We start from the raw sequence: 22597 nt of genomic DNA, 5'->3' as shown, positions 1-22597 counted from the left end.
CTTGTAATCGGGAGTTGCAATGCAGTGACCAGTGTGAAGATGTTGGATTGGATATCATTTTTTCCCGAAATTTTGTGTTTTTTGTAACATGCGTTTGTCCGTCTTTATGGCAAATACATGTAAATTGTAAGTAACAGATCGCGAGAGAAAGTGTCAACGATGCGAATGAAAATGTCTATCCCAGAGATTATTCTTCACTCAAAGATGAAGCCCTATATCGGGCGCCACGTGCGCAGCATTATCATTCTGCCTTGGTCATGTACGTTTTCACTGAAATGTATAGGTCAGACATATTTGTATTTAATGTAAACTAACTTTTACACTTTCTGGTAGATTCAGAGGCATATTATCCAGGGCGCCCCAACTAAGTTTCGCCGAAGCAATCATTCCAACGAATTATCAAGGAGCAAAATTGTATATTGCAAGTGAAGAGCCTTTGCCAAATGTATGTTTTGAATGACCGCTTATACGGTGTGTGACTGGAAACCAGCTCCTAAATGAGTCAGTATGTGTCTTTTATTCATGAAGTTACAGTGATTTAAGTGTGCATTTTTCTTCTAAAGGTGCTCTCAAAATACGACTTTTGGACATGATTTTTTTAAAAAGTCCTTGCCGTGGCAGGGGGGTATCCCCCCTCCCACACCCTCCCCCCGCTTCGCTCCCTCGCCGCTGGCGCCCCCCCCCTATTTCAAAATCCTGGATCCGCCCCTGCAATGATCATAATAATCATGATAATAATAATTGTAACAATCATAAGAGCAATGATCATAACACTGATAAAAGATAACGATAATAACTTTCTCTGAATTGCAAGATTCATTTTTCATAATTTGTTAAATGATCTGACTTGAAAGTCATTATTTATTGGACCAGTAAACAGAATGCAATTGTTTGAACTGGTCTCCAGTTCATTTTTACTGGTCCAGTTAAAAATCAACTGGCCCAGTATAAATATACTGGAAACCAGTAAAATTATACTGGAAACCAGTAAAAAAAATTACTGGTCTTTCTGGTTTTTCCTTTTGGGTTATAAGGAATTCGGAAGGGTTTGCACATGATGTTGCACAGCAGACTATATCAGTCAGGCGGGCTGCGCTTGAATGCAAGCATTTTTGGGGGGAAGTTGGGGAATTCCATGGGGAAATCCCCCATGGGATTCCCTCATCTCGCTCTGGACCCACTAAAATTGAGCTGTACTTGATTGTTCCACAATATAGATAGGTTGTTAGCTAAAAACTTGCCTGTGACTCAATAAGATTTGATGTGATGGAGATCCAGCCCTAATTTTCCCATTTTTGTTTAGATTGTTCAAATGACAGAGGAACATTATATACAATGATATGGATAGGATGACTGCGTGCAATATGATGCAAGAGTCAACCAGGTTTCAGGTAAAGCTGTTTATATGAGGAAAATTATGACACGGAACTGATGAAATTAGCTTCCATATCTCTTTACTTTAATAGCCAAGAGAGTCTGGCGTGACAAAAGGGGTTTAAAGATGTCAACTGTCATGATTTTTGTAAGGGGGCGGGTGTTCAGATTTAATTAAATTAAGGTTAAAATATGTTTCAGTCATATTTAGTTTTTCAAATTGTAATTTCATTAATGCGTAGATGCCTTTCTTTTCTCAGCATATTTTCGCTCATAGATTCCATGCAGAAATGTTAGATTTTATTATAGATTCTATAGTTTTATATTTTAAAGTGTTATAAATTCTATCCCTGTTGATGTCGTATTCAGTCAGAATTATACATTAGTTCATGTTCTCTTGTAAACTAAACTAAAATGATTTGCAGCTGCTATTCTGCTTCTAAATTTGATCTCATATTGATAGTATTCAAGATATTTTTTACCTTCTCTTCAAATGCAGGCAAGTGAAAGAGAGATCATACTAGTAGATGATGATTATCCTAATGATATCGGAGTAAGCGATATATTCGGCAATGTTCACGTTGGAGAAGGCCTCTACCTCAATAAGGATGTTTACGAGAGATTATACGGGTACCAGAAAAAGGCTCTTCTATGGTTCTGGGGCCTCCACCGGAAGAACAAGGGAGGTATTCTCGGTGATGATATGGGGTAAGATGGGGTTTTATTTGCGGAATAATGAACATGGGAGGATGATGGTCAGGAAGAGGGGGCTGATCAGCATAGACCAGTTCGTAGTTACTTCATGGACAATTTTGGTCAAATGACCTTTCATTTCTTTCATCATGATAGGCAGATTTCAAAGCAAGATATTACGTTAGCTTGCCTTACATAGCAGGATGAAGAAATTGAATAGACCAGGTGACTAGAATAGCACACAAATGAACTAATGAAGGCATTTGTTGCATCCCTTCTTTGAATGCACATGTTGCACATTGTACTTTGCAAACTGTGAAATACCAGTCGTTCGTGGAAGTATTGTTGTTTTTTGTGGATGTAAATTAAAACGACAATTCAAAAGAATATATGAATAATCAAGAAATCAAAGTTGGTGCTTATCTCATTAGATTTTAAAGCGCCATGTCACTTTAGTACAAATGACCTTCTTCTGATCATGCGTAGAATCTTTTGATCATGCGCAGAAAGGAACTACGAACTGGCTTATTATCATCACCATCACATGTATATTCATTATCATAATCGCCAACATGTTTTTGCTACCAACATCGTCCTTAGTTATACTCACCATAATCAGCACCACCGTCATTATCATCACTAACCAGTGAGCGATGAATCCCAATAACCGGAGTTAGAAATGAATATTCATTATGAATGACGTATGAATGACGTATTCTGTTGAATTTCGGGAATTGAAGAGTCATAGCAGTGTCATAGCGCGCGTAATTTGATAGCGTTGTAGAGAAGTACGTACAAACTATTATGTGCCATGGTGCCAAAGAGAACTCGTTTGGAGAACGGTGTAGAGATATAACTTATGTTGGTTACCAGACTTATGCAGCTATGACTGATTCCCGAAATTCAACAGAATACGTCATTCATAATGAATATTCATTTCTAACTCTGGTTATTGGGATTCATCGCTTACCTCACTAACCACCGTCATTATCACAATCATCACAATTAGTCCAGGATAGGCCCCATAGAAACTTGACCAAACCTTGTTTTTTTATATATACAATATTTTTTGATGGTATCTTGTCAATTCGAGGGTGCTGATTACGAATCTGGATGATGCCACTCGTGTAACCTTGAGCATTTTCCGCAAATTGGCAAAATCCAATATGGCCGCCAAAATATGCAAATTACCCATGAAAATCCTAAAATTGTCCGAACATTGCCTATGGAATGCATGAAAGCGTGTGGCAGGAGTAAAATACACTCTGAAAAAATAATTGTTGACAAAATATTTATTTTCCTGATATTCAAAATGGCCGCCAAAGTCCATTGTATACTCTATTATGTACAATATAAATAGAGAAAACCAATTTTCACAAAAATGAGCACTAAACCGCAGAAAAATGCGATGTATGAACGAAGTAATATATGCAAATCATCATTACTAAAGAGATATATCATTTATTATGTCATAAATGGGAACAATTCTGTATTTTGATATCTAAAATGGCAGCCACTGGCCCAAACAGTATTGCGTACAATGGAATGGGGGCCGAAAAATTCACAAGAGTGATCACAGAAATGCATATTATTAAGATTAAACGAGTGAAATATTGACTAAAAACATAATTGTTAACGAAATATATTATTAATATGTCATGTTTGTGATGAATGTTGTATTTTGATTTTCAAAATGGCTGCCAAAGGCCCTTAAAGTATTATCCACAATGAGAAAGTGGGCAAAGAAATCACAAGAGTAATCACTAAAATGCATATATGTGTGATAAATTAATGAGATACTGTTTAAAAACATATTTTCTAACGAGATATATCATTCGGGTTTAAAGTGTGTGTTAAATACTGTATTTTTACTTTCAAAATGGCCGCCAGAGATAATAACAGTATTATGCACAATGCAAAGTGGCAAACCAATATTCACAGGAGTGAGCACCATAAATGCAGGTATTAGTGATCTATGAGTAAAATATTGTCTGAAAGCATAATTTCTATTAAGCAGTTAAGAGATATCATTTATTCTGCCAGTTTGGTGATAAATACTGTTATTGGAAAGTCAAAATGGTTGCTACAGGCCCTTACGATATTATGCACATGCACAATATGAATGGGAGCAAATTATTTCAGCAGAATTTGGCTTTGCTTGGCCAGATGGTGCCAGGTAAAAATGGCAGAGGTAATAATGGCAGAATTAAAAATGGCAGATACTGAGGTAAAAATGGCAGAAGTAAAAATGACAGAGGTAAAAATGGCAGAGGTAATAATGGCAGAGGTAAAAATGGCAGAGGTAAGAACAGCAGATAAAAAGAGCAGAGGTATAAATGACAAGAGGTAAAAATGGAAGACGTGACAATAGCAGAGGTAAAAGTGGCCGAGGTACACTATTAGAAAAAACAGTAGATTCTACAGAAGAAAAATAAAAAAAACAGGTTTTACAGAAAAAAAACATATATTTGAAGATTATAATAACAGGAGGGTTTTCCACAATTTTTCTACAATTTTACAGAACAGATATGTTTTTAAAAAGGGGAAAACAATTTTATTACAATAAATTTGTATCGGTACATGCACAAAATACCAATTTTCTGTAAGTATATACAAATGCATGCATGTAGGATTACACAGTGCAGTAGCTAATTACCAAGAGGGTGCTGCTTATGGTGTACAAAATACCCAACAGCACTTCCGCTTCCAAGGGTTATAACCATCAAGCCGTCTATATCATATTGGATGCAATAGTAAAGAAGGTTCAGGGTCTTCTTTTATGCAAAGAATCTGAACCAGACGGTACCCCTGTGGAGCCGTGATATGTGCAAACGCCGGGATATGTGCAAACAACGGTATATGTGCAAAATTTCGCCGGGATTTGTGCAAACAACGGAATTTGTGCAAACGCCACGCCGGGAAATGTGCAAATCTGTCAAAATTTATCAACGGCATCTGTGCAAACGTGACGACGGGATATGTGCAAATGAACAATTTTCACGGGAAAAGTGCAAACCTCCGGGATATGTGCAAATCACTGCATTTATCCATATAAAGGCTATTTCTAATGAAATGTTTCATAAAATTACTGTTAAAAATGAGAAACATGCCTGCATAAGGGAGAAGCTATACAGTGACATCGGCAATGAAAAGCTATTCAGAGAGGCAGGGGGGGGGGGGGACTGTTGCACCCACAAATGTAATAACACTTTACCCACAAATGTAATAATTTTTGATCGCCCACAAATGTAATAATGACTTTACCCACAAATGTTATAAATTTGAAGGGCTTTTTGGCAAATCCATTCTTAACTAAAATCCTATAGTAATGCGTTAATAAAGCACACAAGTGCAAAGTTTCTTTTCCTGACCCGGTCATTTAACAAATTATAATATAAATCCAAAGTCTTTATTCCAGACCCGGTTGTTTCAAAAATAATAATATAAACCCAAAGTCTCTTTTTCCAGACCCGGTTGTTTAAAAAATAATGATATAAATCCAAAGTCTTTTTCCATACCTTGTTGTTTAAAGAATTATGATATACTTCCAAAGTCTTTTTTCCAGACCCGGTTATTTCAAAAATTATAACTTAAGTCCAAACTAAGATACAATAATGATATTCCAGTGGAATAAAAATGAGAATCGAGCTTAATCTTTTCTCCAGACGCTAATAGTAAATTGAGAATCAAGCATAGTCTTTGCTCCAGACCCGGTAACTAAAAGCTGAAACCCTATAGTAATGCATTTATATTGCACAAAAATGCGAATTTTTTTTCCATACCCGCTTAATTCAAATATTATAGTATAAGTCCAAAGTCTTTTTTCCAGAGACGGTTAATTTCAAAAATTATAATAATTATAAAAAAAAGACCCATGATCCTATTTATGCTAAATAACGTTGTTGTTGTTGTTGTTAGCTTGGGTTTTGAGGCGCGTGTCATTCAGATATGAATGTCATTCAGATATGAAAATATAGCGTAGTCTTTTTGTCAGACCCAGTTAAAAAATCATTAAAAACACAACAATAACAACAACAACAGAACGATCCTGCAAACCATAAAAAATAATTTCTTGTATATTCCTTCCTTTTTTCTATGAAAAAAAACACAAATAACAGAACATTTAATACATATGACATATATATACGACGATCTATGAGATATTATTATAAAAGAAAATGATTCTAACAATACGGGATAACGTTTTAACAAGTTCTTCGGTACTTTAAATTTTCAGTGTACCAAGCACCATTTGTAATATTTTCAGCATTTTTTTTATTAGTTACAATTTCAATAATCTCAGAGGCCTAAGATAAATTTTCTGGGGTTATATTGACCCGTAAAGTAAAGAGAGAGGATTTATGTGATCAAGAAGTGATAAGATAGGGAAAAAATGATTTCAAATGACTGAAAGAGAGACAGGCAAAGAAAGAGGAGCCCCTCCCACACCCGTACCAGAGTTACGGCGTTAGGCTGTCCCGTCGATGGATTCAGGTCCATCAACATCTTGAGGTTTGATCTTTCCAGGGGACAAACGTCTTTAAATATGGTGTAGTCTTTGCTCTAGACCATGTTATTTCAAAATAGGAAATTATTAGAAAGGATAAAAACAGACAAACAATATTAACAAAGACGCCACAATATCATTAATGTAAAATAACGTTGTTGTTATTTTGGGTTTTTAAGGCGCGTACCATTCAGATCTGAATATTTACGCCTTTTATTAATTTGTCGTTTTTGTGGTATGCGTTATCACAGGTTTTTTATAGTTTGGGAGAGGCTGGTGTCTAAATTTTCCTGATTAATCTTTTGCTTAATTTGTATTTTTAAGAGAACTGGGTGTGGGGTAAAGACAACCTTCTAAACCCAAGCATTTTAACTGGGTTTAATTTAAAAAATTGGTCTTAGCTTTGTTTTTTTTTTCACTATTTTTTTTATCTTATAAATAACTTGGTCTAGACGAAGGTCTAAGATTAATATCCATGTTATTCAACAGGAATAAGAATATGACAAAGTCTAATGTTTTTAAGAATGTTTAAATTAATTTCTTAATGACTGGGTCTGTAAAAGAGACAACGCTCTAAACATGTGCTTTTCTACTTGGTCTTAATTTGGAAGATTGTTGGTTCTTAGATTCGCTGTTGGGGGTTGGGTTTTATTGGTTTTTTATTCATGAAATAATTGTGTCTGGAGAAAAGTCTGCAATCGATCTCCATGTTATTCCACAGTAGTAAGATTATTGGGTATTCGTTTTAGAATATGGGTAAAAACTATTAAAAAAATAATAATAACAAAGTCTGGAGAAAGGACGTTTGCTATATTCATGCATAATTACAATGTTTTATAGGGGTCTTAGTATTATTATATAAAAAAAAATGGGTGTGGGGTAAAGACATTTTTTTTAGTGGGTGTAACTTTTGAAAATTGGTTTTTGATTTGATTTTCTTTTTTAATTCATTTTTTATATAACCTGGTCTGGAGGAAAGAGAACGTTTTAAAACTTGTGTTATTCCAAAAGAATGTGATAGGGTCTTATGTTAGAAGATTCTTTTTCGTAATTTTTGTAATGATTAGGTCTGGAATAAAGACAACGTTCTAAACTTCTTTTTAAAAACAGGTTCTTAGGTTCAAGGATTGCTTGGTCTTAGATTTGGAGTTATTGCTAATTTTACTATTAGCGTTATTTTGAAAAAAAATGACTGAGTCTGGTTGAAAGACTACGCCATATGTCCATGTTATCCAGCATTAATAAGATTATGGAGTCTTTATACAGTTTTTGTTGTTGTTTTGTTATTTACAATTTTTGAATAAGAGGGTTTGGAGAAAAGGCTAAGCTCGATTCCCCCCCCCACTGGAATATCATTATGGTATCTAAGTTTGGACTTATATTATAATTTTTGAAATAACCGGGTCTGGAAAAAAAAACCTTTGGACTTATATTATAATTTCTTGAAACTACCGGGTCTGGAAACGAGACTTTGGACTTTTGTGCTATATGAAGGCATTACTAGAGGGTTTCAGTTTCTAGTTTTAAATAACCGGGTCTGGAGAAAAGACTATGCTTGATTCTCAATTTACTCATTGCGAATATATTCACAATACATTCCGTATAATTCAAAACAACAACAAAGACATTGATTCCACCAGTTTTAATTAACTGGGTCTGGAGAGAAGACTAAGCTTGATTCTTATGTTTATTCCACTGGAACATCATTATCGTACCTTAGTTTGGACTTATATCATAATATTTGAGATAACGGGGTCTGGAAAAAAAGACTTTGGACTTATATTAGAATTTTTGAAACAACCGGGTCTGGAAAAAAGACTTTGGACATATATTATAATTTTTGAAACAACCGGGTCTGGAAAATAGACTTTGGACATATATTATAATTTTTGAAACATCTGGGTCTAGAAAAAAGACTTTGGATTTATATTATAATTTGTTAAATAACCGGGTCAGGAAAAGAGACTTTGCACTTGTGTGCTATATGAACGCATTACCACTATAGGATTCTAGTTAAGAACGGATTTGCCAAAAAGCCCTTCAAATTTATAACATTTTTGGGTAAAGTCATTATTACATTTGTGGGCGATCAAAAATTATTACATTTGTGGGTAGTGTTATTACATTTGTGGGCGTTATTACATTTGTGGGTGCAACAGTTCCCCCCCCCCCTGCCTCTCTGAATAGCTTTTCATTGCCGATGTCACTGTATAGCTTCTCCCTTATGCAGGCATGTTTCTAATTTTTAACAGTAATTTTATGAAACATTTCATTAGAAATAGCCTTTATATGGATAAATGCAGTGATTTGCACATATCCCGGAGGTTTGCACTTTTCCCGTGAAAATTGTTCATTTGCACATATCCCGTCGTCACGTTTGCACAGATGCCGTTGATAAATTTTGACAGATTTGCACATTTCCCGGCGTGGCGTTTGCACAAATTCCGTTGTTTGCACAAATCCCGGCAAAATTTTGCACATATACCGTTGTTTGCACATATCCCGGCGTTTGCACATATCACGGCTCCACAACCCCTCGATCGACCCCAAATTGGTTTACCAGTCAAGATTATTATTGATGTTCATAATCAGTTACATATTCAGTGCCAAACCTTGGAATGCATGCTTATTGTCATTCAAATATTTAACACGAATAGTACAGACGACATTACAAATTAGGACATAATATTCAACCACAATCATTCGTGACAATTTCAAGGTCTAAGCTTTTCCTGCATTGTTCTTTTCCCACCTCTAACCCTCTCTGTCTCTCCACCTCTCTTATGTCTACTCTTCCTCCTTTTTGTAACGGTAAACCTGGCAAAACTTTAGACATAAAAAAACAGCTAGACAAAAGGTAATGTTATAAAATGATGAATGAGAATAGTGGAGTTTCATTTTGCTCCTGATGAATTGAATGAAAAAAATATTTGTCGTTTGATTTCTTTTTAAAAAGCCTTCACGGTACGTCACCTCCAACGAATTCGTAAATAGCATTGTTAGGCCGATAAAGACATAATGATATGATGAAATGCCTAACCGTGACATGCACTTCTAATTTAATCTATGTACATGCGGGGGCTTTTTGACTATTCATTGCATCGGGGTTTGCGGCTGGCCATATTTTACCTATAGCTGTCATTTTTACCTCTCCCATTATGACCTCTGCCATTTTACCTCTGCCATGTTTACCTCTGCCATTTTTACCTCTACCAATTTTACCTCTGCCATTATTACCTCTGCCATTTTTATCTCTGCCATTTTTACCTCTGCCCTTATTACCTCTGCCATTTTTACCTCTGCCATTATTATCTCTGCCATTTTTACACCGGGCCGGCCAGATGGTGATGTATGAGTAAAATATCGTCTGAAAACATTATTTATAACAAAATATATATTACCTTATGTAATTTAGGTGATAAATACTGTATTTCAACATTCAAAATGGCGACCAGTGGCATAAAGAATATTATGTACAAGGGCAATGGCCGGGGAAAAAAGTGACAAGAGTGAGCACTGAAATGCATATAATTAAGATAAACTAGTGGAATACTGACTAAAAACATCATTGTTAATATGCAATTTATGTGATAAATGCTGTATTTTGACATTCAAAATGGCCGCCATAATCCCTATATTTATTACGTACAATGCGAATGGAGAAACTAATTTTCACAAGAGTGAGAATCATAAAATGCATATGACTGTGAAATACGAGTAGAAATATTGTCTTAAACATGATTTCTAACTAAATACATCACATATTGGTTGTGGAGGTAATAAATGCTGTACTTTGAAATCCAAAATGGCTGCCATAGGTCCTAAAAGTATTATGTACATTGTAACATTAGACATATAATTTTGACATAATTTTGGCTTTGTTTGACTCTAAATATTGCCTATAATTGTGAATTCTGATGCAAGGGTGACATGTTGTCTAAAACCATGGTTTCTAACAAGATATATCATAATGTCGTGTATTTAAGGTGATAAACACTGCATTTTTAAATTGTAAATGGCCACCATAAGCCCTTATCGTATAATATACAATTTGAGTGTAGACAAATAATGTTCACAAAAAGGGCATATGGCAGCCATTTTGAAGGTTGAAATACAGTATTTACCACCTAAATTACATAAGAGATGATATATTTTGTTGTAAATCGTGTTTTCAGACGATATTTCACTCATACATCACCATTTGGCCAAGCAAAGCCAAATTCTGTTGAAATAATTTGTTCCCATTCACATTGTGCATAATATCATAAGGGCCTGTATCGGCCCTTTTGACTTTCCAATAACAGTATTCATCACCTAACTGGCAGAATGAATGATATCTCTTAATATAAATTATGCTTTCGGACAATATTCTACTCATAGATCACTAATACTTGCATTTAGGGTGCTCATATTGGTTTCCCACTTTGCATTGTGCATGATACTCTTAATGTCTATGGCGGCCATTTTGAAAGTAAAACTACAGTTTTTAACACAAACTTTTAACCTTGATGATATATTTCGTTAGAAAATATGTTTTTAAACAATATCCCATTAATTTATCACATATATATGCATTTTAGTGATCACTCTTGTGATTTCTTTGCCCCTCTTTCTCATTGTGCATCGTACTTTTAGGGCCCTTGGCAGCCATTTTGATAATCAAAATACAACATTTATCACATACATGGCATATCAATGATATATTTCGTTAACAGTTATGTTTTATAATAGTCAGTATTCCACTCGTGTAATCTTAATAATATGCATTTTAGTGATCACTCTTGTGATCGGCCATTTTAGATATCAAAATACAGAAATCTTCCATTTATGATATAATGAATGATATATCTCGTTAGTAATAATGATTTGCATATATCACTTCGTTTATACATCGCGATTTTCTTTTGCAGTTTAGTGCTCAATTTTGCGAAAGCTAGTTTTCCCTCTTTATATTGCACATAATAGAGTATACAATGGACTTTGGCGGCCATTTTGAATATGAGGAAAATAAATATTTTGTCAAAAATTAATTTTTCAGAGAGTATCTCACTCCTGCCACACAATTTCATGCATTTCGTAGCAAATGTGCGGACAATTTTAGGATTTGTATGGGTAATTTGCATATTTTGGCGGCCATATTGGATTTTGCCAATTTGCGGAAAACGCTCAAGGTTACACCAGTGGCATCATTCAGATTCGTAATCAGCACCCCCGAATTGACAAGAAACCATTAAAAAATATTGTATATGTAAAAAAACAAGGTTACGCCTCTTCTATCCTGGACTAAATGATTGGAGCGTTGTGGCCCAGTGGATTAGTCTTCTGACTTTGAAACAGAGGGTTCGTGGGTTACACCCGCCATGGCGTAATTTCCTTCAGCAAGAAATTTATCCACATTGTGCTGCATTCAACCCAGGTGAGGTGAATGGGTTCCTGGCAGGATTAATTCCTGGAATGCACTGAGCGCTGAAAGGTAGATCGAGCTAAAGCTGGGATAATAATGATAATAAACACTGCGCCTCGGAATAGATTATTTGTAGATAGGTGGCACTGTATAAATGCCTATTATTATTATTATTATCATTATCATCTTTATCATAATGAAGACCTCCACCCCCACCATCATTATCATACCTCTTTATACGTTATTACCATGATAATGGACATGATAATCAGTCGCCGCCACATCATCCTCCTTTTCTTCCTCCTACTTGAGGTTTGCTTCCAATTCGTCCAATTGCCAACTCATCTACTGTCATTTGGTTTATCATCAGTTCATCCACTCACCACATGGTCTACTTTCATTTTGCATAATTCCGACTAATAGCCAGTTAGTCCAATAGCCATCTAGTTCATTTACCATGTCGTCTAATTGGACTATAGTGTTAAAGGCGCTGTCACACCTTGGCGTTTTAGACAGCGTATGCCCGACGTATCAAAATTTCTCTAAAACGTCGGCATACGCTGAACTTTGTTGATTTTTTTTCAACTCTGGGCGTATACTTAGCGTATTCATAACGAGTTAGACGTATACATAACGTATTAGTAACTTATATCGAACACTTCGTTAACTTGTAAGTAACGTATTCCAACGAATGCTTAGCATATTGCTGGCGTAAACAACTTATGCCCTACGATAGCCTAACTTACGCATAGCGCGCGGCAGCGTATCGCTGACGAACACGTGTCGTAGCCAATAAAAAGGCTGCCGCTCGACTATTCAAATCATAACCGCACGATACATGACCGTATCAACACCACCGCCATGTTGAAGAAAACTCCTGTGAACCCCACCTTTATATACCAATTCCTATAAACGTTGTCAATACGCCATTATACGGTAGCTGTAAGTTATAAACACGTTCAGTAAGTTTTGTGGTCGTCCGAGCACGTCTTCATACGTCAATATACGTTGGAGTTAAGTTACACATACGTTCAAAGCACGTTACTCATAGGTTAGAAGTAAGTTTTAGGGTACGCTGGACATTATCTCGACGTACATCGACTTATGAGTAACTTACGAGTAACATGTGTCAACGTGTATCAACGATCGCGTAACTTGCCTACAACTTATGACCCGCGTATGCGGGACGTATGAGCCATACGCTGGCATACGTCGAAAAATTTTGAGCTTGCACAACATTTTTCGACGACCTCGCCGTATGACGACGTATACCAGCGTGTTTTAGCGTACTCTTAACGTATGCAAAACTTACCCGTAACGTATTCGACGTACGCCAGCGTATTCGCCAAATTCCTCATACGTCGGGCATACGCTGTCTAAAACGCCAAGGTGTGACAGCGCCTTAATTTTGCAAAATGAATAAAAATTAAATGAAAAAAATGGATATTAGACCAACTGGGTATGAGACGAAATGGCCATAGATGATCTGGGCAATTAGACAAGTGATGATCTGGGGAGTGTTTCATGAAAGGACTTGTCGGACGTTTTATCCGACAAGTCCTGTTTTATCCGACAGTTACTATGGTAACAGTGACTCTCAGCCAATCATTATCAAGGAAAGTTGTCAGATCTGACAGTTTGTCGGACGAAAATGTTGATGAAACGCTCCCCAGACCAAATGGTTATTAGATGAAATGTGGATGGACGGAATGGCATTAGACTAAATAAATGAAAGTAGGCCGTGTGGTGAGTGATCGAGTTTGCAATAGACGAACTGGCAATTTACCCTCATCATCACCACCATCATCATCATCATCATGGAGGGCGCACTTCACCGTCATTTGATTTGGTTACGACTTTTCTCACTGCGGTGAAATTTCCTCATTTTGAACGCTTTGAATTCATCTTGGACTAGAAATATTTACTTGACGTTGCATCGGAGAATTCATTAAAACTTTCTTTCTAGATATTGACTTTGGATGACTTTTCTGTGACCCTGCAAATACGGATTTCAATTCACGAGTCTCAGCCGAATTTGGAATTTTGAATATGGCGGCACGTTCATGTACTGACACGTCATACGCTAGGAAAGCGAGTAGCGATCTCCCGTCTTCACAACCAATCGGAGGTAAGCCTATCTTCATTAAACATAAGGACATACCATCGGTTAATGAAAATACGCTAACAAACCAGGAAGTATACAAATGTCTACTGAGTAGCGTACAAGGACGTGAAATAAAGGGAGTGCAGAAAATTGGAGGCCTTTGGAGACTCTATATCGAGAGTCAAAACTCTAGAATAAAACTCATTACAAATGGAATAAATATGAGAAACGCAAACGTAACAGTGTATGACACAAACCCTTTTCTTTCCGCTGGGAAAGAAAATAGCCTACGTCTAGTGATTAGAGATATCCCTCTATCTGCACATGACACTTTGATAGCTGATGAACTTGATAAATTGAACTGTAAGATACTTGGACCTATAATTTACCAGAGGCTAAGGGTGGATGGTCAATTGACGGACTGCTTCACTGGTGACAGGGTTGTGTACATACAGCCACCCCCCAAACCCTTGCCCAGATTCTTGACCTTTGGCCCCTTCAAAGGGAAGATTTTTCACTTTGGCCAGATCCCATCTACCCAAAGATCTACTGTGGTGTGTTCGAGATGTCTGAGCGAAGGTCATCATCGATCACTGTGTAGCAATCCTGTCGTTTGTCGTCGATGTAAACAACCAGGCCATCTTCAAATGCAGTGCCTTTTTGATGCCACGCCCACCTCGCAGAGCAGTTCCTTTGATAGCCACGTCGAAGATCGTACGGCAGCCACAGCCAGCCCAGCGGAACAAGCCATAGACAAGCTTCTAGCTTCGAAACGTCAAGCGAGTTCGCTGCACCATGACAACCAGACGCCATCCCAAGCGAAGATCACACAATACCTCATAGTCGATTTGACAGTCTCATAGGCTCAATACACCAACCTAGAAATGTTCTTTCCGATGAAGTTTTTTTCCTGATTCGTGTTCCTATGGGGTCCTAGAACAAATTCAGCTTGGTTGCCAAAAGTTGCCGTTTGGGCAATTTTGTTAATTTGCATAAATCCAAAATGGCCGCCAGATGTCATCCTGAAAACCTAACTTTTGAACCCCTGTCCACAAAATGATGAGTAATAACTCGTTTTAGGGGTTTAGAGATGTGTAGAACCGATTTCTGTAATCATTTTTGCAATATAAGGTCATCTTCAGGTAAAATCCAAGATGGCCGCCAGATTCCATCTTGAAAAATTGACTTTTGATCCCCTTGCCCAAGAATGACGAGTATACTTCTTTTTAGGGGTTTTGGGGTGTGCAGAATCTCTTTCTGCTTTCTATTTTTCAATATAATGTTATCTTCAGGTCAAATCCAAGATGGCCGCCATATGACGCCATCTTGAAATATCAACTTTTGAACTCTTTGCCCCATAATCATGAATAATAACTCTATTCGTAAGTCATTTGGTATGTTGATTCAATTCATGCTGTAATTTTGCATAATGGATAATCTTCAGATCAAATCCAAGATGGCCGCCACCCGCCATCTTGAAAAATTACTTTCCGAGGCTTATTCGTGTTAGAACTAATGTAAAGGGATATCAATAAGAATACTCATTTCTTTTATTAATTCTCATGTTTTTGTCCCAGAATCATGAATAATCCCTCTTTTCGTGATTTATTTTGTATGTTGATTCCATTTCTGTTAATAATTTTGCAATATAGGATCATCTCCAGGTCAAAATAATCCAACATGACCACTAAACGCCATCACTAAACGCCATATTAAGAAAAAAAAACTACTTCCGAGACTATTGAACCTTGAAGAAGTGCTCTCCCTAATAAGGTTGTTGTTATGTATTGGAGCTCATGTAAGGGGATTTCAGTGAGAATGATTCATTTCTTTTAATCACTCAATTTTTAGTTCGAGGTCAAGTCATGTCTATGATGGTCAGATGGTTGATAGATTTCGACATCAACCGCTTACTTTAGAATGAAACCATTCAAGGTTTGGGCTATGATTTCGGGAGTTTTGATCCTTTTTTTTATTTCTGTGCAACCATATTTTTCCAGTGAAATGACTTTAAAGTATTATTTGAATTAAAAAGTGATTTCTCCTTAATTTTTTTGTCAAAAAAATTAGTTAACTTATTAACTTCCTTTATAATTATTATTGGAATTTTCCTCCTGACAAGAGCCATTGACTTGGTCAGCTGGAGTGCACTCTTTAGCCTCCTGCAGAAGATAGGCTCCCCCAAGACTGTTCCACGGTCAGGATTGTTCTCAATCGTGAAATGTTTCACAGAAACGATGTCGCCCCTGCCTCTCAAGAGGAATATACATAACAGCTGCCTGTCCTGTGCATGTAAAGGGTTTGGATCATCCATCAGCCTGTGAGACAGTCAGAAATCCTGATAGACTCTAGACACCGACTGTCCTCCAGATGTGTATATCAACAGCACACACTTGTCTGGTTGTGGTGGACTCCTCACCTACCTTGGACCGACTATATGTCTCTTGCCCCCTTTCAGAGGACCAGCATATAAGCATCAGGATTGTAAAATCTGTCACAGTCATGGCCAAGCTCCTGCACGGAAGTAAGTCCTGGAAAACTTACGCCGACCAAGAAAAGTGGCTAAACACCTTCCATGTCAGCTGCCTCGGACGTATCATGCACGTTAAATGGCAGGACAAAGTGAAATATACAGAGGCCCTTCAGCGTACCTGCTGAACAGTTTATTCTCGCTCCTTAGTCAAAGGCACCTCAGGTGGTTGGGGCATGTTTGCCGCATGAAACCTTGGCGAATCCCTTCTTGGATTCGCCAAGGTAAGGTGAGCTGTGTGATTGGTCTCACCCCATCGGTAGATCACACCTCCGTTATAAAGACCCCTGCAAACGTGACATAAAACTTGCCGGCATAGACACTAACACTTATGAAGGTGTAGATGATAGTCGCCATTCTATGGAGAGCTACTAAGTACAGGGGTAAAGACGTCAGAAAATAAACGGAATGCTAAATTGGCAGACCAAAGGCCTAGGAGGAAGGCTAGGATAGCATCTCTATATAAACGTGTCTCAGCGCCATCCTCCTTCATCTGTAAAAATTTGCTCTAGAGACTAGTATGGATGGACCTTAAAAAATAAAAATACACTCGAAATGGACCATAGCCCAAACCTAAAGAGGATTCATTCTAAGTTGAGCAATAAATGTTGAAATCTGACATCTATGATGTAACTTCACCTTGACCTTGAACTTGAGAATTATTTAAAAAAAAGATTCAGTATTCTTACTGAAATCCTTTTACATTAGTTCTAACACGTATAAGCCTCGGACAGTAATTTTTCAAGATGGCGGTCGGCGGCCATCTTGGATTTGATCTGAAGATTATCCTTTGTGCAAAATAACTGCATGAATTGAATCAACATACCAAATGACTCATGAATAGAGTTATTATTCATGTTTTGGGGCAAAGGGTTCAACAATTGATATTTCAAGATGGCGGCCATCTTGGATTTGACCTGAAGATGACATTAAATTGCAAAATAGAAAGCAGAAATGGATTCTACACCCCCCAAAACCCCTAAATAGAGATATTACTGGTCATTTTGGGGCAAGGGGAACAAAAGTCAATTTTTCAAGATGGCATCTGGCGGCCATCTTGGATTTGACCTGAAGATGACCTTATATTCCAAAAATGATTACAGAAATCGGTTCTACACATCTCTAAACCCCCAAAACAAGTCATTACCCATCATTTTGTGGACAGGGGTTCAAAAGTTAGGTTTTCAAGATGGCATCTGGCGGCCATTTTGGATTTATGCAAATTAGCAAAATTGCCCAAACGGCAACTTTTGGCAACCAAGCTGAATTTGTTCTAGGACCCCATAGGAACACGAATCAAGAAAAAAACTTCATCGGAAAGAACATTTCTAGGTTCGGAAAATGTCAAATCGACTATCATACATTACGAAAATGTCCCGTTTGATTCTCGACCTCACTTCGGACTGCAAACTGCGGTTTTATACCCCGATTCGCGTTTGGAAACTTTTCCAACCCCGATAAACCCATCTTGGCCAGGTAATCCCCTTGTCTCGATTTCACCACCACGGGCCAGCTAAATGAGCGTTGAGCCAAGGACGAAATGATAAACAACGCTGTGCTATTACGTAAGACTTGTCTGCCTGTAGAAGGATCTTCGGAATGAAATTATTGTATTCGATATTAATCACGTTTTCAAAGGCATATTACATTCAGACATCCAATACTAGTCCATTTTCAATTTCGAACGAAGAAAATCGACCTTGAAATAAGGAAAGTAAGCGAATAAAAATTACGGTATGCTTAGCATGCAAGGACCGCGATGCATGCATAGTTTCTGTCCGTCCAGCAAGAAAATGGGTTCACTCGCGCAATGATACAGTCTTAACGTTCGAAAAATAGAAGTAATGGCATACCAACATACAAAGTATAATAATCATGCTGCTGATATGCACAAAAATATGAAATCATTATTTTTTTTACCCCAAAGTCTTATTCATAATTTAAATACAAACTATGCCTGTAACTATTTTTTAATCGCAAACGTATTATTGCACCATACGTGGTTCTCCGGTAAACTGCCCATGTGCGCTGCATCCATTCCACCGTTTGTTTTGGGTCGTTTATACTTTTAGTTTCCACCATTAAATGTCTAACTTAGATATGTTGTGCTAATTTTTTTGTAAGTCAAAATGTTCATCGTTGGAGAGCGAGTTCAGGCGATTGATGAGTTGGGAAGATGGAGTGTTGGAAAGATCGATCACGTGTCTTAGTTTACAAATCCGCGTGCCCGTTGAACCCCGATCCCTTCAGTGCCCATTTTTAATATGTTCCCCTTCCTCAAGTACATTATGTTGAATAATCACTTTAAAAAAAGTTGTTTTTTTGCCCCCCCCCCCCCTTAGCCCCCTTTTCATAGTGAAAGTTCCTTTGCAGTGTCCTTTTTTATCTTTGATCAAGCGACCCATTTGAACATGCCCATATTTGATTGTGATAAATGTCTGTTTTATTGTCTAGTTCAAAATTTATCATTCTGCTAATATGAGGTGATTAAAATTAGCGCCCTGTCCTTTTTGTCGGGAGAAAGAGAGAGAGAGAAATAGAGATGGGGTGGAATTTCCACCCCATCTCTATTTCTCTCTATATATCTTTAACAAGGGCGCCGGAAGCGAGGGGGGGCAGGGGGCACTTGCCCCCCCCCCCCAAATAAATTTTTTGGGGGGCAAAACGAGATTTTGCCCCCCCCCCAATGTGCCCCCCTGAAAGTAGAAAAATGATAAATTTTTAAATAATTAAAGGACAAAAGTATACGATGAAGGCACTTTTATGCCCAAAAATTGTCATTTCTATTGTCAAAAATGAACAATTTTGCCCCTGACGGAGCAATGACATTATCATAGTAAGCCTGGCGTCTTTTGACGAACAGTCCTCTGTGAAACATACCTTTGAAAAGCCCCTTTTCCATCTTATTACAGTGTGATAACGTTTAACCTTTTAATGAATACATTTCAGACTAAAACCGAATGGCAAGCTAATTTTCTTTAATATCTAAACCTACAAATTATGAAAAAGATGGATATCTTCTTAGATAAATGATTTGATTTTATATATTTCGATCCAAAAAAGTGAAAAAAAAATCAAGCACGTTTTGAAATAAAAAGATGGCTGTGTATTTATGCAAAGCGCAAGCGATTTTATTATTTTCATAACATGTCCTGAAAGTTTTCTTTTTTCCCAATTATTCACCTCCCTTCCATCATTCAACTTTCTTCCCGGTCCTATCTTTCTTCTTATTTTTCGCCTCACCTTCCGCCGCTTCGCCCCTTGATCTACCTATGATGACCCCTCCCACGGCAGGAATTTTGTGTAAAAATGGAGTATAAGTCTCGTTAATAGAGTGTTTAAAAACAAATTTGGGGGATAAAGCATAGTTAAAGTTCATTGTGAAGGATTAATCATAACTCATGAAAACTATTCTTTATACTGAGTACGCAAACAATGAAAATATTCTCAGTATATTCCAAGTAAATTTGGAATAAAGGGAAAGTGAATTGGATTAACAAAGGTATGATTTTACTGGGTATGGAACATTCTCGTCTAACCGTCTATGCACTAAATTCAGAGGCGATTTTCTTTTTTCATCATTTTTATTAGTTATGAAATTGACAATGGCCATCGATGTCATCAATGTCATCACTCTTTGGCTGGTATATAGGGCTAGATGAGAGTTGGAGAATAGTTGGGCCGGTATGCCTTTTCTTTTCCTAACCAAGTTCTTAACAAAAACTATCTGTTTATATATATTTCGAAATTCGAGGATATAATTTCGATTTGAAATTATGTATTTTTTCCATAATAAAAGAGCACAAATAGTAGGGGGACATTTGATATTATGTACCCCTTTCCAAAATGGTAGGGGGACGCGTCCCCCCTGTCCCCCTGGGATTTCCGCCCATGGTGATGGGGGAGCTTTTGCATTTTCTAGAATAAAATTGAAAGATTTCGTGCACACTTTGGGTGAATTTTGCCCTCTCGATCGGTGGCCCCCGGATGCATACGGTCATGCATGTTTGTCATCTTAAAGTCTTTAAAAGGCCTATATTACATTGGTTTAAAACAATAGAGTTTGCAATAAGGCTCGTAATTTGCTGGAACTGCGACCCTGATCATGAAGAAACACCAGTCTGGGTCAGAAGGGAGGAAACAGGATCAAAAAGAACCCCAAGACTGTTTAATTCTCAAGAAATTTATTTTTGAATGCTCTTAGAAACGCAACTTTTACACTCAATTTTTACACCCTCACCCACACCCTCTCGATCGCTTCCGTATCTCACGCTTTCAAAAATATTGTGCCCCCTTCGGGATTTTGCCCCCCCCAAAAAAAAAAAAAAAAAAAAACAACTGAAAGTGTTCCGGCACGCCTTGGTGGAAACAAATCTGAAAGAAAACATGAAACCAAGAAAGGTATTTCAGAGGGAGGTTTACCGTATACACAGGCTATAGGCCTACAAAATAAGAACAATAATGGGAGATAAAGAAGATCACCTGCTAATAACGCATGTGAATTAGAAAACGTTCTGAATAGATATGAATAGAACACTGAAATGCTATCCAAACATTGTGATTCATAATGCTGGTCTTTGTATTTTAATGTTCTATGTATAGGCCTACACCTCAGCTTTGAGAAAAGGACATTCATAGGCCTTACTACAGATATGATTGGCAAATGCACGTTCTTTAGAGGTGTAGATCAAAAGGGGGTGGATGAAGAAAATAAGTCTAGAAAGAAAAGAATTAGACAGCCAGACAGAGAGAAAGAAGGAAAGAAAGGAAGGAAGAAAATAAGTCTAGAAAGAAAAGAATTAGACAGCCAGACAGAGAGAAAGAAGGAAAGAAAGGAAGGAAGAAAGAAAGAAAGAAAGAAAGGAAGGAAGAGAGAGAGAAAGAAAGAAAGAAAGAAAAAAAGAAAGGAAGGGAGAGAGAGAAAGAAAGAAAGAAAGAAAGAAGGAAAGAAAGAAAGAAAGAAAAAACTTTCTATCAACGCGTGTATACATCCATGGCCATGCGCTCGCCGGAACTACACACATTGCAATCCATCGTGTGTGGCCCCCTGCTGTGACCGTAGATGCTGGGGTGAATTATCTTCGCGGACCGAGGTCAAGAAACAGGTGTTTCTATACTTAAATTTAATCTCTTGAGGGCAATAGGATTTGTATTACTGGGAGAAGATATTTGTTGATAAGGAAAAATGGGGTATACAGCCCTCAAACGAGAGATTTTCGTCATGGGAGATCGCGATCGCAGTACAGCAATGAGAGATCCAGCCACTACAGTGACGCTGACTACACACGGATCGAATGCCACAGTTCTTTCAGCCGATGTTTCTGATGCACCTGATCACGATACACGTGGAGTCTTCCGTTCACATTCAACCATAGCAACGGATGACAGTTCCAGTGATGTTACGCTGAGCGAGGATGACGTCACTGTTCATGAGTTGTCAGAGTTATCTGCCGAATCTCCCGTATTACCGAAGCATACAACGAAGACAAAGAGCGCAATCGTAAAGCAGAAGAGAAAACAAAAATCTCTACAGAAACTTCCAAAGAAGAAATAAAGCGAAGAACGATAAACACTTTGTTTTGTTTCTTTTCTTTTTTGTTGTTAAACTACTTTTTCCCCCAATCATTTCAACTTCATGACAAATTGTCACATTCTAAGTTTAAATTGTGAGAGGATTAAGAAATAAGGAAGAAAGAAATCAAATCTTTCAGTGGGTCAAGAACCAAAAAGTGGATGTTTTATTTTTACAAGAAACATATTGGTCATCAGACATTGAAAATATCATAAGAAGCGAATGGCGTGGGCCATGTTTTTTCGATCATGGAAGCAATCACTCTCGAGGTGTTTCTATTTTCTTTAATGACAGACTAAATGTACAAAATATTGTTATTAAAACTCGAATGAATGGGCAATTGTTAATATTGCACGCAAAAGTAAATGATATTGATGTAATGTTAGTAAATGTATATGCTCCAACTCAAAGAC

General features: G+C 37.3%; 2 protein-coding genes across 2 annotated transcripts in view; both read left to right on the top strand.

Annotated features, from left to right (window-relative positions):
* The first annotated feature begins 1349 nt into the window (after positions 1–1349).
* LOC121431189 (DNA excision repair protein ERCC-6-like) overlaps positions 1350–22597 on the top strand; it is a 52800-nt gene continuing 31552 nt past the window's right edge. Inside the window, exons 1-2 of the mRNA XM_041628699.1 lie at positions 1350–1391; positions 1874–2082. Coding sequence (XP_041484633.1) covers positions 1350–1391; positions 1874–2082 — 251 coding nt within the window. The remainder of the gene's footprint in view (positions 1392–1873; positions 2083–22597) is intronic.
* Positions 13813–22269, top strand: LOC121430923. The gene is made up of 2 exons (XM_041628355.1): positions 13813–14924; positions 21837–22269. The coding sequence occupies exons 1-2, from the start codon at positions 14028–14030 to the stop codon at positions 22164–22166; spliced, it is 1227 nt and encodes a 408-aa protein (XP_041484289.1). The 5' UTR covers positions 13813–14027; the 3' UTR covers positions 22167–22269.

The sequence above is a fragment of the Lytechinus variegatus genome, chromosome 17 (genome assembly GCF_018143015.1).
Source record: "Lytechinus variegatus isolate NC3 chromosome 17, Lvar_3.0, whole genome shotgun sequence".
NCBI lineage: Eukaryota > Metazoa > Echinodermata > Echinoidea > Temnopleuroida > Toxopneustidae > Lytechinus > Lytechinus variegatus.
This window is presented reverse-complemented; position numbering and strand designations above follow the sequence as displayed.

What these genes read in the sequence shown, in the direction of transcription:
- LOC121430923 (XM_041628355.1), top strand. Translation starts at nt 14,028, where the DNA reads ATGGCGGCACGTTCATGTACTGACACGTCATACGCTAGGAAAGCGAGT. An exon ending in AGATCACACAATACCTCATA is followed by an intron (nt 14,925 to 21,836) that starts GTCGATTTGACA and finishes ATTTTCGTCATG; the next exon opens with GGAGATCGCGATCGCAGTAC.